The sequence below is a fragment of the Talaromyces amestolkiae genome (assembly GCF_001896365.1).
Source record: "Talaromyces amestolkiae strain CIB chromosome Unknown scaffold10.1, whole genome shotgun sequence".
Lineage (NCBI taxonomy): Eukaryota > Fungi > Ascomycota > Eurotiomycetes > Eurotiales > Trichocomaceae > Talaromyces > Talaromyces amestolkiae.
In genome coordinates, this window is record NW_024468046.1 from 1,119,665 (window position 1) to 1,132,139 (window position 12,475).

The 12,475-nt window shown below is 46.3% G+C and overlaps 3 protein-coding genes across 3 annotated transcripts; 1 reads left to right on the top strand and 2 right to left on the bottom strand.

Moving 5' to 3' along the window:
* Positions 1-1,357: 1,357 nt before the first annotated feature.
* Positions 1,358-5,378, bottom strand: BHQ10_005873 (uncharacterized protein; the record flags this gene model as incomplete). Its single annotated transcript, XM_040878396.1, has 5 exons — positions 1,358-1,520; positions 1,571-2,342; positions 2,427-2,555; positions 4,575-5,032; positions 5,092-5,378. The coding sequence occupies 5 exons, from the start codon at positions 5,376-5,378 to the stop codon at positions 1,358-1,360; spliced, it is 1,809 nt and encodes a 602-aa protein (XP_040734377.1).
* An 891-nt stretch (positions 5,379-6,269) lies between these two features.
* BHQ10_005874 (uncharacterized protein) lies at positions 6,270-7,805 on the top strand (the record flags this gene model as incomplete). The annotated part of the gene is made up of 2 exons (XM_040878397.1): positions 6,270-6,341; positions 6,405-7,805. 2 exons carry the CDS (start codon positions 6,270-6,272, stop codon positions 7,803-7,805), a joined length of 1,473 nt encoding a protein of 490 aa, XP_040734378.1.
* A 1,392-nt stretch (positions 7,806-9,197) lies between these two features.
* Positions 9,198-10,608, bottom strand: BHQ10_005875 (uncharacterized protein; the record flags this gene model as incomplete). Its single annotated transcript, XM_040878398.1, has 2 exons — positions 9,198-10,487; positions 10,549-10,608. 2 exons carry the CDS (start codon positions 10,606-10,608, stop codon positions 9,198-9,200), a joined length of 1,350 nt encoding a protein of 449 aa, XP_040734379.1.
* Between the last annotated feature and the right edge of the window lie 1,867 nt (positions 10,609-12,475).

The following is a 12,475-nucleotide window of genomic DNA, read 5'->3' on the forward strand; positions in this document are numbered from 1 at the left end:
AACGTCCACCTATTCCTCCGTTTACACCTCAAGATCAAACAACTCTCCACTCGGGGTTCCCCAGCCCGCGAAAGGGATAGGATGGAGCTGCCATTCTCGTCTGCGGCAGCTATACCACTCGCTCATCAGCCATTTATGTCATAATTATGATAAAGGGACAGTAGGCACTTACGAATGCACTCCAAACCAGGGTTACCAGCCGCAATAACCGCAGATTGTCTTGCCCAGAGCCACCGAGCCTTAGACCCATCTTGCTTAAGACCGGGCCAGCTGTGACTGGCTTTCAGATTCTCCTTTACCATCGTAGACAGACTTATGTACTTTGGCACGTAACCTGTGCGTACAATGAGAATATCGCCAAATCGTGGCTCGATATTCTTAGCGGCCATGATCGTTTTGATATTACAGCGCTGTTAGCATGGCGGCCCATTGCATCGTATGAGACGTTCTGCTCGTTTATCCAGCTGGCGTAATCGATCAAAATTCCGCTTGTCGGATTGTCGGTTCAGTTCATGGCTCTGTTGTTCGTTCTGTGTATATCGACTTCAGTGACACTAAAGAATAATCAGAGAATATGATTTATATGATAGCGGGGGTTAGATTCTTACCTCTCATAAAAGCTACCCTGTTTTTGATCGGCAACATGTCTGAAGGAGTGGAACTGGGACCTTGTTTTGGTGTTGAATGTGATCTGCTTCGTTATCAGAACATTGTTTTATTTTACTGACCAGCGGCATACATCGTACCGCATCATCATTTAATTACTCGTAGCGATTTGTTGATAAGCTTCTGCTCGAAATCTGTACGATCGAGTAGAGCTGATTTGACTGCATCCAACGGTAGACTATAAGCTATTCAGTACAATGTGACTTCAAAAGAATGGGGATTGTTTTAAAGCATCCTGCAGTGTAACCCGTTCACCGAGCTGCAGTCCTTCTTTTGCTGCTCGTAGTATCACTTCATCGGTTGGAGGATTCAATGCACACAGCGTAGGATCCTTCCAAAAGACCCCATGCTAAGTGGTGCGGATCACCGGCTTGTAAAGGTAGGTTCATCGAAGACTGGGATGGGTTGGTGTAAAGCACACGACATAGTGAAATGGGCCCACCTGCCCCCAGTCTACCTTTATCATTTTCTTCATCATCTGGCACTCTGACATACTACTTAATTTATCGACTCGATTGGTACGGGACGAAAATACATGCCGAAGGTGCCTACGTATTCAGATGGTTGATACATTGCATTCTGAATCAAGGTAAGTACAAGACTAATCAGAAAACGGTGGAACTTGGAAGTCACGGTGTGACATTGTCAATTCAAAGTCACCGAAAACTCTCGTGCCAATACATTCCATACACTAATCAGACTTCACTTCAAAAGGTTTAACAAATGGATTGTTCATTGCCCAGGTAATGCCGTCGGCCATTACCAGGTCCCATCTCCGACTTGCCGATAATTTACTCCCGAACAGTGAAAATCCGTGAGGAAGACCACGAAAGACGTTGACATTAGTCGGCACACTTTCAAGTTGTTAAACTAGATCAAAAAAGCCAACGCATGATGAACTTACCCATTTTCGTTGAGGAGTTTTGCATAAAATAGGCCCTCGTCCCTTAGCGGATCGTACCCAGCAATACCGAAAGTTGTGGGAGGCAAATTGGCTACATCCTTCTTTGTTGCATTTCCTGGATTCAATCTGAGATCGTTGCCTGCAGCACGAACCTCATCACAACCAAGCAGTGACGCGAACAATTTAATGCGTTCAATCGGTAGGACCGGCGCATTAGCGCACTGTACTAAGCTCGAAACCTCGGGCGTACGCAACATCTCCTGTCGAGGGGCATAATGATCTAATTGGACAAGCCAGGGAATCATCAGGACCTGACCCTGGATGCTTGGACAGGCAGTCAAGGCTTTGTTGGCGCCGTTACTGCTATGTGCAAGGCACAAACTTGCAGCTAATTGAGCTCCCGCCGATATGCCGCCCACAAAGACTTGGTCACCGAGTCCACCAATCTGTGTGATATGCTCATGAACCCAAATAAAAGCATCTTCCGTGTCGTTCCAGGCAGTCGGAAAATGCCACTCTGGTGTATGCCGATAGTTCACATTAAATACAATGATGGGAGTATCTCGTTCGGTTAAAGCAGTTACGAGACGAGAGCAGGTGGCATCTTCGGAAGCGAGAGTCCCGAAAAGAAAGCCTCCACCATGAAAATGTACGTATATGGGAAGGGGCTGCGATGGAGGCAAGCGCGCAGGGCGGTAAGTTCGTGCCTCGAGAGTTTCACCGTCGCGAGCAATGATACTATAATCTCGAATCTGAACTCGAGAGACAAGATCTTGAAGCAGCGTCAACAGATTTATGATTAATGGAAGCTTGATTCAATGAAGGCTAGCAGCGCCCTTTGCATACATGTACACACCTTCATTGATCATAGCCTGGGTTGCGGCACTTTCACGCACGCCATTAGTCCACTTTTGGAGTTCCTCAATTGGTCGAGCAGGCTGTGGAGGCAACGTGGGCTCCAAAGCTAGCCATTCTGCACTTGGGCCTGTGAACTCGGAGAAGTCAGCCATTTATCCAAAATGCGGTCTTGGATAAACTCTAGAGCAAGTTCGAGAAATCTGGTCACAGTGGCCGGTACCTGTACATGTTAGTCGTCAAATTAGATGAACAGGAAAGCAACGTGATAGATAAACAGTTGATTCATAAGCAGTATGCGCTAAGTGTTGAGCAAGATGAGCCACGATCCTATGAACGTCATAAACTTTGATTCCCCGGGCTATTTTACTTTATCGATACAAATACAATTGAGACTTGTTCGTTCCTGTCGGAGATATAGATGGAGAAATCTAACTCCGTACTTTGTGAAATAGTCGAGGTTGGTACAAACCTATCTGATAATTCTACATGCGGGGTACAGATGTAGACTCAGAATACGTACAAGCTTTCAGTTACAAGGTTTCCCGCAGTATCAATCCAGTAAATGACAGCCCGTCCCAATGGTAACCTTACAGTGAGACTTCCATGGGAAGGGTGGAATTGAGTTATGTTCTTGGATAGTACAGTACTATGCATCTGGCAGTCTGGAGAAATCCAAGTGCCAGTTCTAGTCTCAAGATGGTAATCGAGATGTCGACCCACTTGTCGATGGCTGCTCGGCGATCATATCCATAACCTCACTTGACTCGCAAATAAAATGACGCACGTATACATAAGTGCAGGTCCAAAAATAAAAAGCCGAACTAATCTAAAGTCGAGCTAGTGATTCAGCCTTTTCCAGCTTCTAGTATCTATACCCACGTCCATCGCCAGGCTCAGTGAGGTATTCGAGGTGTGAACCAGCTTGTCATGTTTATTTTGGAGACTCTCAACAGATACTTCACTGTATTACAGGCAAAATGACGTAGATCCTGTATTTAGTTCGGGGCTGAAGAGTGTTGTTGAATCAAGCTTCCCTGTCAAATGGCTCCATATTTCCTGAAACTTCTCAGGGCAGCGCCGCCAAACTTCCGTATTTCTTCGGCAACCTCGATTTCGACTTCAATACGAGCTGCAACGCTACGCCTGCGGAGTACAGCCTCAGTAAGCAGATGAGGAAGTCGTGGACAGCAATGACCGAAAATGGTAATCCGTCACCCGACGACGTTGAGTGGCCCCAATTCGAAGTTACGGCGAATGGCTCATCGACTCCAGGTCTCGTCATTGGCAACTCAACTGTGCCTGGCTTGATCGACTACTCCATTTGTAAATCGTGGTCTGCGGTGAATGCAACAATACTAGCTAGCAATGCGACTGCTACAGGGACGCCAACTCCCTCGTCGACCTCTACTCCAACTAGCGGTACAGCAACTATCTCTGGCCACTGGGGCTTTTGCTGCATTAAGTGCGATGTTGATGGGATTGGTGGTGATTTTCTAATTTCCGGGGGACTCTTTATTGGATTTAACCACTTAGGTAACAGGAATTAGACCCGGCGTGTAAATTATAAGACCTAAAGGTTGACATTAGTCTAAGTTCGGCCTTCAATTACATATTTCATGACTAATTTGGAACGTTCCATTGCTCGCATCCATATATTTTGCGTTATTCAAATATATCTAGTAGTTTTGTGGTTTATTATCTAGGTACCTTTTGAAGGCTTTCATAATAGTAGCAGGCCCTCCGCGCATGCCAGGTTAGGGAATTCCACATCATCGGTGGGCTTATGTCCTTTTTAGAAGAACATCATGTCTATCAAATCAACATTTTTACTTAAAATTAAGCAGGTCAAATCTCAGCCAATAAGGGTTTCCTGGTGTAGTCTTTTTTTACGTCTTCTTGAACAATTATAGGAAGGTTTAACTGTTGATACTGTAAAGGTATTTATGCGTACATTCTTATCGAAAGAGGGGTGGGTTATTGTCGCATGTATATTGCTAAGATTTCTTTTCATGATTGAAATCCAAGCTTCCTTGACAAATCTTAGATGAATTTTCATGGAAGCACGTTTCGAAACATCCACTATTCATAAGGCCACACTGATAATCAAACTATACATGATTATTCATTAGATTGACCATTACCTCACCCTTAGCAATCTCTTTGTGTTCTTTCTCCTTCAAAGCCGACCAACCAAACGCCACACAGATAGCCATTGCCACAATCTCCTCTAGAACATCCATACAGAGATAGATAGTATCGTCGCCGTTCACAATAGAGAATCTCTGGTCGTCGCTGAAATCGGCCACTGCGGAGTATACCAGTCGCACGAGCAGAAAAGGCCAACCAAGAACAATGGCCATGAACAGCTTCTTCTGCCACTTATGCATCGCGTTCCCAAGTTGCATCGCAAGTATAAGCGTCAAGAAGATCATCACGACAAATAAGGCGAGGAAGATGGCTATGGCGGCCTTCATCTCGATGTTCGGTTTGAAAGGTTTATTGGTATCGATGATGCTGACGCCGGCAATGCCGATAATGAGACCAACGAAACCAGCTATGGTGGTCAGTCTTAGAAGTCGGGGGTTCAATTTCTGTTCCGTATCACTAGAAATTTCCGCAATTAGTTGATCTTCCTGCGACGAGTCACTTGCGTGAAAACTCACATTTGCCCAAGGAGTCCGACGTAGGTCAGAATCAAAGGTGCAATACCAATTAGCTCGCATACCGCCTCCGCAATGAAAATTCTCTCATTGGAGCTATTGTTGATTGTCAACAAAGCACAGATGCCCCCAGCTATTCGTAGCAGAGAGAGTGTGACGACGAATCGCCAGCTCCTTCCGCCCTCTCTCCAACCAATTCTGTGCCAGATACGCATTGCTATAACCAGTAGCACCGGGAAGATGATGAGTTGGAGGATGGCGATGCCATCGTGGTAGGTCACTTTACCCATTTTTTGGATTCGACGATAGTGTATGGTGCGATAGTAGTAGTGGTCGTGTGAGTGTGTAGTGTGCCGGTAATAAGATGAGGTCTGGATGCTAGAATAGTTTGATGACACAAAAGAGCAGTCGGTCCCTTTTATGCTGGTCAACCTCCTGATTCACTTATTGCTATCATACACGGGATACCGTCTATAATTAAGTTTCTTCTCTGTTATTGATTCGTGGAGCATCTCAAATGCCCGGATGGGAATAGCAATGGGGAACTGTTCAGCCATTTCCTCCATGTTCATTTAGCTCTAGTCACAGCAGGTGATGAGATTGTAAATCTTGATCATATCAGGAATCGCTGAGCGGTTTGGCCAATAAGATCAGTAATTTAAATGTCAACTTATATTTAGAAGGACGAGCTGACACGTGTGTAGTGGCAGAACGTGGGAACTGTTGGAAAAGTGAAGCTTATTTTCGGTTCTTCAAAAGGGATCGACAACAGTTAAGGTTGTGTACCCAGGTCTGGAGTACGTAGCTGAAAATATTCTGAGAAACTCCTCGTTAGTTTTGTTGGTTCATGATGGAGTTTCATTGGCCAAACATCTCGCATACCAATATAGGGTTAGCTCCTCCTTCAGCCCTGTTCCAAAGGGGGGAAGGTTGAAACCTAAACGCAACTACAGAATCTCTCGCCCTAACCACTTTTCGTAAGGATGGCCCCTCCCAACAACACAAATCTCTTCGAGGACGTCACCCAGCAGGGGGGCCCTGAGCGTTAAAGATGGAATCAACACGACTTAGATGGTGTTTAAAGATTGCCTGTTCAGGTAGTCCTTGCGTTCCTTTGAAGATTAAATGAGACAAGAAGTTCGTGATCGAATACATCCTTCCATAACGGATACGATTAAGCTATGACCGCGCACGATAAGCCTGGCCCAAGGGTATCTAGGAATTGTGGGAATTGCCGGTCTGTCAAGCGACGTGTGAGTGACTTCTACTGACTCGTGTTTGTTTCGTTCGTACTAATTCGACCATTTTGTGTTCAGTGTGATCGCCAACGACCGCATTGTGGACAATGCATCCGACTTCGTGAGAGATGCCCCGGATATCGAGATGAATGGGAGCTCGTATTCCGCAATGACACAGACAAAACTATCAAACGTGTCAAGGAGAAAAAAGCCAAAACCACCGCCACCCCTAATATAGCCCCGCCTACTTGCAGCTTGAGTCCGAGAGTGGACGATCTGGGCGTCAACTATTTTGTCCGCCACTTTGTCATCGGCGGCCGCGCTGATGCGCGTGGATGTCTCAACTATATTCCTTCCATCTATCATGCCGATGGTGAGCAATCAACGTTGGTGGCTAGCATGTCAGCTGTAGGCCTTGTTGCACTAGCCAATGCTAGTCAACACCCCGAACTAGCCAGCCATGCACGCGCTAAATACTTGGAGGCCATACGAAATGTCAATGCTGCTTTGGCATGTCCTGTCGAGTCCATCAAGGACAGCACTTTGATGTCAGTCATCTCATTAGGAATATTTGAGCATGTCTCTGCCTACGAGTCATGGGCTCGACATGTCCGGGGTGCGGCAGCGCTACTGGTTGCTCGAGGGAAGTCACAATTTTCTACACCCGTCGCAATACGCATGTTCAACCAAGTGCGCAAGGATTTGGTAATTGTCTGTTTCCGTAGTGACGAGGCATTTCCGGAGGAGATACTGGAACTGCAGGAAGAGGCTGCTAGATACACAGATACATCTACCTCTGCGTGGATCATGGGAGTACTAAGCACGCGGTGCGTAACGGTACTTACGAAGGTCAGAGAGAATATGTACAAGGTCGGATTTCCTTGGATTGGGATCTTAGACGAAGCCAGTTTGCTCGCTCGCGACTTTGAGGATCTTGCTGCCGTGCTTGCCGTACAAGAACCATATCTAGTCACGCGAATGCCTGACTTGGACTCAGACATGGTTCCCAATGGAGTATATGCTGTCTTTAAAGATGCCTGGGCAATCAGGCTCTGGTCGAATCAGCGAACTCTTCAAATGGTTGTGTATGAAATCATATACTGGATCTTGGTCAAGATTCTTTCCACGGACCTCGAAGCCGCTATCCGTGACCAAATGAAAGTAAAGCTTCACAGAACTATGCATACTCTGTCGAAATTGGGTGACGACATCTTAGCCATTGCTCCGCAGGCTATGGAACTTGTATGCTGCTCAGCGCCCAAATCCGGACCTCCTTTCGGTCTCTCCGTGCAAGGCAGCGTGTCAGGCGGGTATCTGATGACATGGGGTCTCTTTATGATAGCGAAGTCAGCAGCTCCAAAACCAGAGACCCGGAAGTGTGCTATCCGCCTTCTCCAGGACATAGGTAGAAACACAGGCATGTCAGTTGCCCTGCATTTGGTTCAGATAGCCATAGAAATCTGCCAAAAGATGGGATAAGCATGATTTGTGAAGGAAGAGTTGCCAAAGACAAATTTTAATGGTTGATGGATGGCTAAAGCCAAATGTATATAAGACTTCCTTAGGCTTCTTTTCATGATAAGATGTGGTTGACGGCCTTTTTGGTCTTCGAATCCTGGATCACACGGCTTCCGACGAGCACCATCCACGCTGTTTCATCTCTAATAAGCCAATCTCGCTGGATAATTCTGTATCATTATGAGACGATTGCCCTAAAAGCATGTAGCATGTCTCCCTAGGTGGAATATGAGGTATCTAAACATTTGAGCTCCCGATCGTGGTGCATACTTTGGGGGCCTGAGTATATTGTGGAAGACCAATCAGCCGCGTAGAATGATCAATCCGACCAGATAGTTGTGTCCTTTCAAAGTCTACATATACTGCAGAATTACGTTGTCTCAGCCATGAATGCACCAAACGTAAATTAGGGCAGATTGTCAATCTGCCGGGCTATTTGGCAGATTTCGAGCAGCTATGTATTCTTCACTGTGAAACCATTAGAAAATAACCCTTTCTTCTCTTGCCCAGTAACTACGTATGGTACTTCCATCATTTAGATTCGAAACAGAGCCAATTGTGGGTACATACGTTATCCCTATTGATCATTTATAGGAGCTATTACTGGACCGTCCGCCAATATTGAACCCAGCCGTGCCACATCTTAAGCCTGATTCCAAACCATTACGGGGGGATTGGTCGGTGGATGGGTTGGCGTTTGTCCATATGTTCACGCTTAGACAGTCTTCGCTGTAGTTGGTTGCGTGGTTCGTTGGGTATATGGGGGCCAAAGCATGTTGTGAGTAGGGTCTGGTTCCTAAGTTCGTGTGGTCCGGGCGGGTTCCAGCGATTTCATGCCTAAACCCATACCAGGGTAGTGAAGAGACGAGAGACAACTCCTGGTGGGCCGGGGACGGATTAGCGCTGGAGGATGTCATTGTTACTACATTCATTTGCCATTCAATTGCCGTGATGATATTTTTGGGTAGTCGGCCCATCCAGACTCGAACGATGAGGGTCTCGCGCACGGTGACGGGGTATGATACGTGTGGCAGTTATGGTGTGCTCGATCATTCTGAAGTGCCCACACGGTTACAGAAGAAATGCTGTGACATATAGATCTTGGCTTTACGGTGTGCAGAGCCACAAAGATAGGCCGAGATCACAAAAGTGAAACATGTTTTGATGCTATGTAATTTGTATATCTGGCTATTAGGTGATAAACATCGAATCTTATCCAATGCGCTAAGAAATCAGGTGAAATGAAAGATAAACAGAGGTCGCTAAACAAACTAAAACAACTCCACATATGCAAAACTCATGAGTGAGGAGATTGTACTCATCTATACATCCAATTATTCAAAAAGCCAGTCGCTATGCTGTAAACATCATTCGTAACCTGCTGGACCTTTTAGGTTCAGTCGTTTTTTTCTTCCTGGACTCGCTTGTTGTCGGCTCGCCTGCTCTTGATTTCGCACCGCCTGCTTTGGAACCGCTTGCTTTGTTACCACCGGCTTTGGAACCACCTGCCTTGCTAGATGTATGTCGTGAATGACGGGACTGCCGAGATTGCTTTGATCGTCTTGAAGATGTTGTTGATCCTTCCTCCACGTCCAGACCCCGATGTCGGAACACAGTAGGATCCGACAGGTCAAGACCTGACATCATGGCGGCCGTTGGCGTGATAAACTCGCCATCAACTGTTGATCCAACGCTACTTGCTTCGTAGTCGGCTACACCCCGTCGCCAGACCTCAACATGGCTAAGATGTTCACTCTGTAGCTCAAGCAATTCATCGATACTGGCGGATGGCGCTTTTGGTTGTTGAGGCTGAGATGTAAATTCGAATGGAGCTTCCATCCGCGGAATCGTGGGTGCTGCAGTGAGCTTTTTGATAATTTTGTAGCCGCCAAACATCACAATAGTCACACCAACACCGACACCGGCGGCAATGAGAAATTGTGGGCTAGCGAGAAGCGCAAACACGCCCGGAGCGCTGAGCTTTAAACTTGCCAAGATACTGGGAGCCATCTTCGAAGTCAAATTACTGATCTCAGCTAGAGTTAATGCAACGGCTGCCATGGCATCGGGGTTTTTCTGCAAGTGGGCCATTGTGGCGGTAGCCGTGTGCTGCACACAGTCTGCCTCCTCCAGCAAGCCCTTGGCTTTGGCAACAAGTCCATTTAGTTGATCCTCGTCCGCAGGTTTCGGTTCGTAGTGTTGTAAAGCCAATGGATGAGCTTCTCCATACGCCAGGTCCATATCAACATATCTGTTGGATTGCGATCTTGCGACTGCGGTAGCTGATTCTTTGGCAGTTATCTCCTGTGCAGTGTGACGGCGTCCCGTTTGTTGCAGCGACCTGGGTTCCTGGTACATCATCTGTCCATGGTGTAAATCCTGTTCGTAGTGAAAGCGCGAAGGTACATCGATCCGCTGTGACCGACTTGATGCATGCCGGTTCTGGGACGCCCGCGTTCGACCCGATTTCCTCGAAGACGCCACGGATCGCTTATCATCGAGAGCTAGATTTGCCATAATTCGGCGAGCTTCTTGTTCTGCAATTTGTGCTTGTTTCTCGGCGTCTTTGACCGCTCGAATTTCGGCTTTGCGTTCGCGATAGGCATTACGAGCTTCTTTAAAGACACCGAACAAATGTTTACTCTGCAGTGACACGGCATCATTAGTCACAATTACACATTAGAACAGTCATAGCTTGACTCACATTCGACACCATCTTCCCCGACTTGTCTATCACCGCTATTGTTTCTTTGATTGCCGCCATCTCTTCGTCTTCTGCTGCGCCGCAGGTCACAGGAAACCCAATAAATAAATTCCTTTTTGACTGTTCAGGACTTGTGTTCAACTATGTCTCATCGTATGGTTGAGATCATAGGATCGCTGTCAGTTTTTCGTAAGGATTCGGAAGGAACCGTCTGCTGGAATTGTTAAGGGAACATGTTTGCGGCAAGCAGCTATGAAACAGTTCATATGTGTCATTCACGGAGTCTTGATTCTTGTAAGGAAAAAGTGACGGATTATATGGCCGAAAAGCTGCCCGCCGCGCATAGTAGGTAGAAAATCGTTCCAGCATAGCATTAGGCACTGGGAGAGCTGCATGAGACGAGGCGCCCACGTTGAGGCGGCCAAACTGGTTGAAGATGGCTGGTGGGAGGTGAGTGGTTGGTGGAGAGCGCCAGAGGGGGACCTGCGTTGTCACATTATGATTGCTGGAGGCGACCACTAGCACGATGGCGTGTTGGGCGCCGATTAACTTGAGACTCTTTTAGTCTCTAGTCAGACGACCAACGAGCATAGCGCGCACTCCGATTGAGTCTAGTTTGTGACAGGCCAAAAACAAGTCCAGTCCGTCACTGCGAAGGAGTGAACTGGCGGTGTCTAGTTGTCTCTGGTTGGCGGATTACCTCGGAGAGCGCCACTCAATTGTGGCTGATGAGTGCTTGCAATGAACGTGTGGCGCAGTCATTGTTCACTTTTCTTTTCTTTTTTTCCCAACATTGTCCATGGCTAACTAAGACACTGGAATTGGCAGATAATAGATGTTTGACACATGGGAGGTTCTGGAGACCCCTAAGCGCAAATTGTGACCTCAATGTGGCTGCTCTATGCACGATGAGAGCGTAACATTAGGTACACATACAGCATGTATAGCCTCTCGATGTCATACTGCAGCAGCCATGGATCTCCTATTGCGATAGATCACTTCTCTAGATGTTTAATGATGACAGTGTACTCCTGCATGACAGAAACTTCAGCCATGTCTGAATAGTGCTCTTGTGCATCGACGGATTGCTATCTATTTTGGTTCTCACTGTGAAGCAACCCTAGCCCTAACCCTACCCGCCCTCCCTATTTTCTTGATAGCAGACTTATTGAAGAACAATACTTCTGATTCAAGCTTCTTGGCTGTCGTCGAAGAAACGTTCACTTTTTTCAACCTCTTTCACACTACTTTTGGTACTGTCTTCTTCATTGGACACTAGCAGCAAGCAAAATGCTAACCTGCTCCTAGCGACTGTAAAATTCCAGATGTGTTAGAAATGTCAGCACGAACTATGTTATTTTGACTCTTTAGGATCATCTTATAAAAACACTGGTAAGGGCATTATTGTACGCTATGATGATATTGTCTAAATGATGAGGGGGATTTTTTTAACCATTTCCCGCATATTTTAGTTTCCTGTATCAAGTAGTCTTTGTACTTGTTTAGGACCTAAAATGTGTCCTCGAAAGCAGTTTACTAAATAGATTATTTGTGAAGATAGAACCACTGATGCTCTGTATGACTGTACTGCCAAAGTACTGCGCGAAAGGAATAGTTGAAATGCTAAGTGGAAGGTGCCTGGGCCTTTCTTTAAGGACATGTTGAGCTATGAGAAGCAGTATCTGGGCTGAAAAACTATATTCTAAGCCCTGCAGTGCTTGAAAACTAATTTAATAGTCTAATGAGGCTGCGAATGCTGTGAAGATAGTATAGAGACCTATGGCGATGCAAAGGATTGCAAAGCTAGTGAAGAACCAAGGGTTGTAATACTTCATGACCTTGGCTGAGAGAAGTTTGGTTAGCCGTTCTAGGTTATAGCAATCTGAAAAAAAGCTAACTAAATGTCCTGGACAGAAGTGAGCGAGCA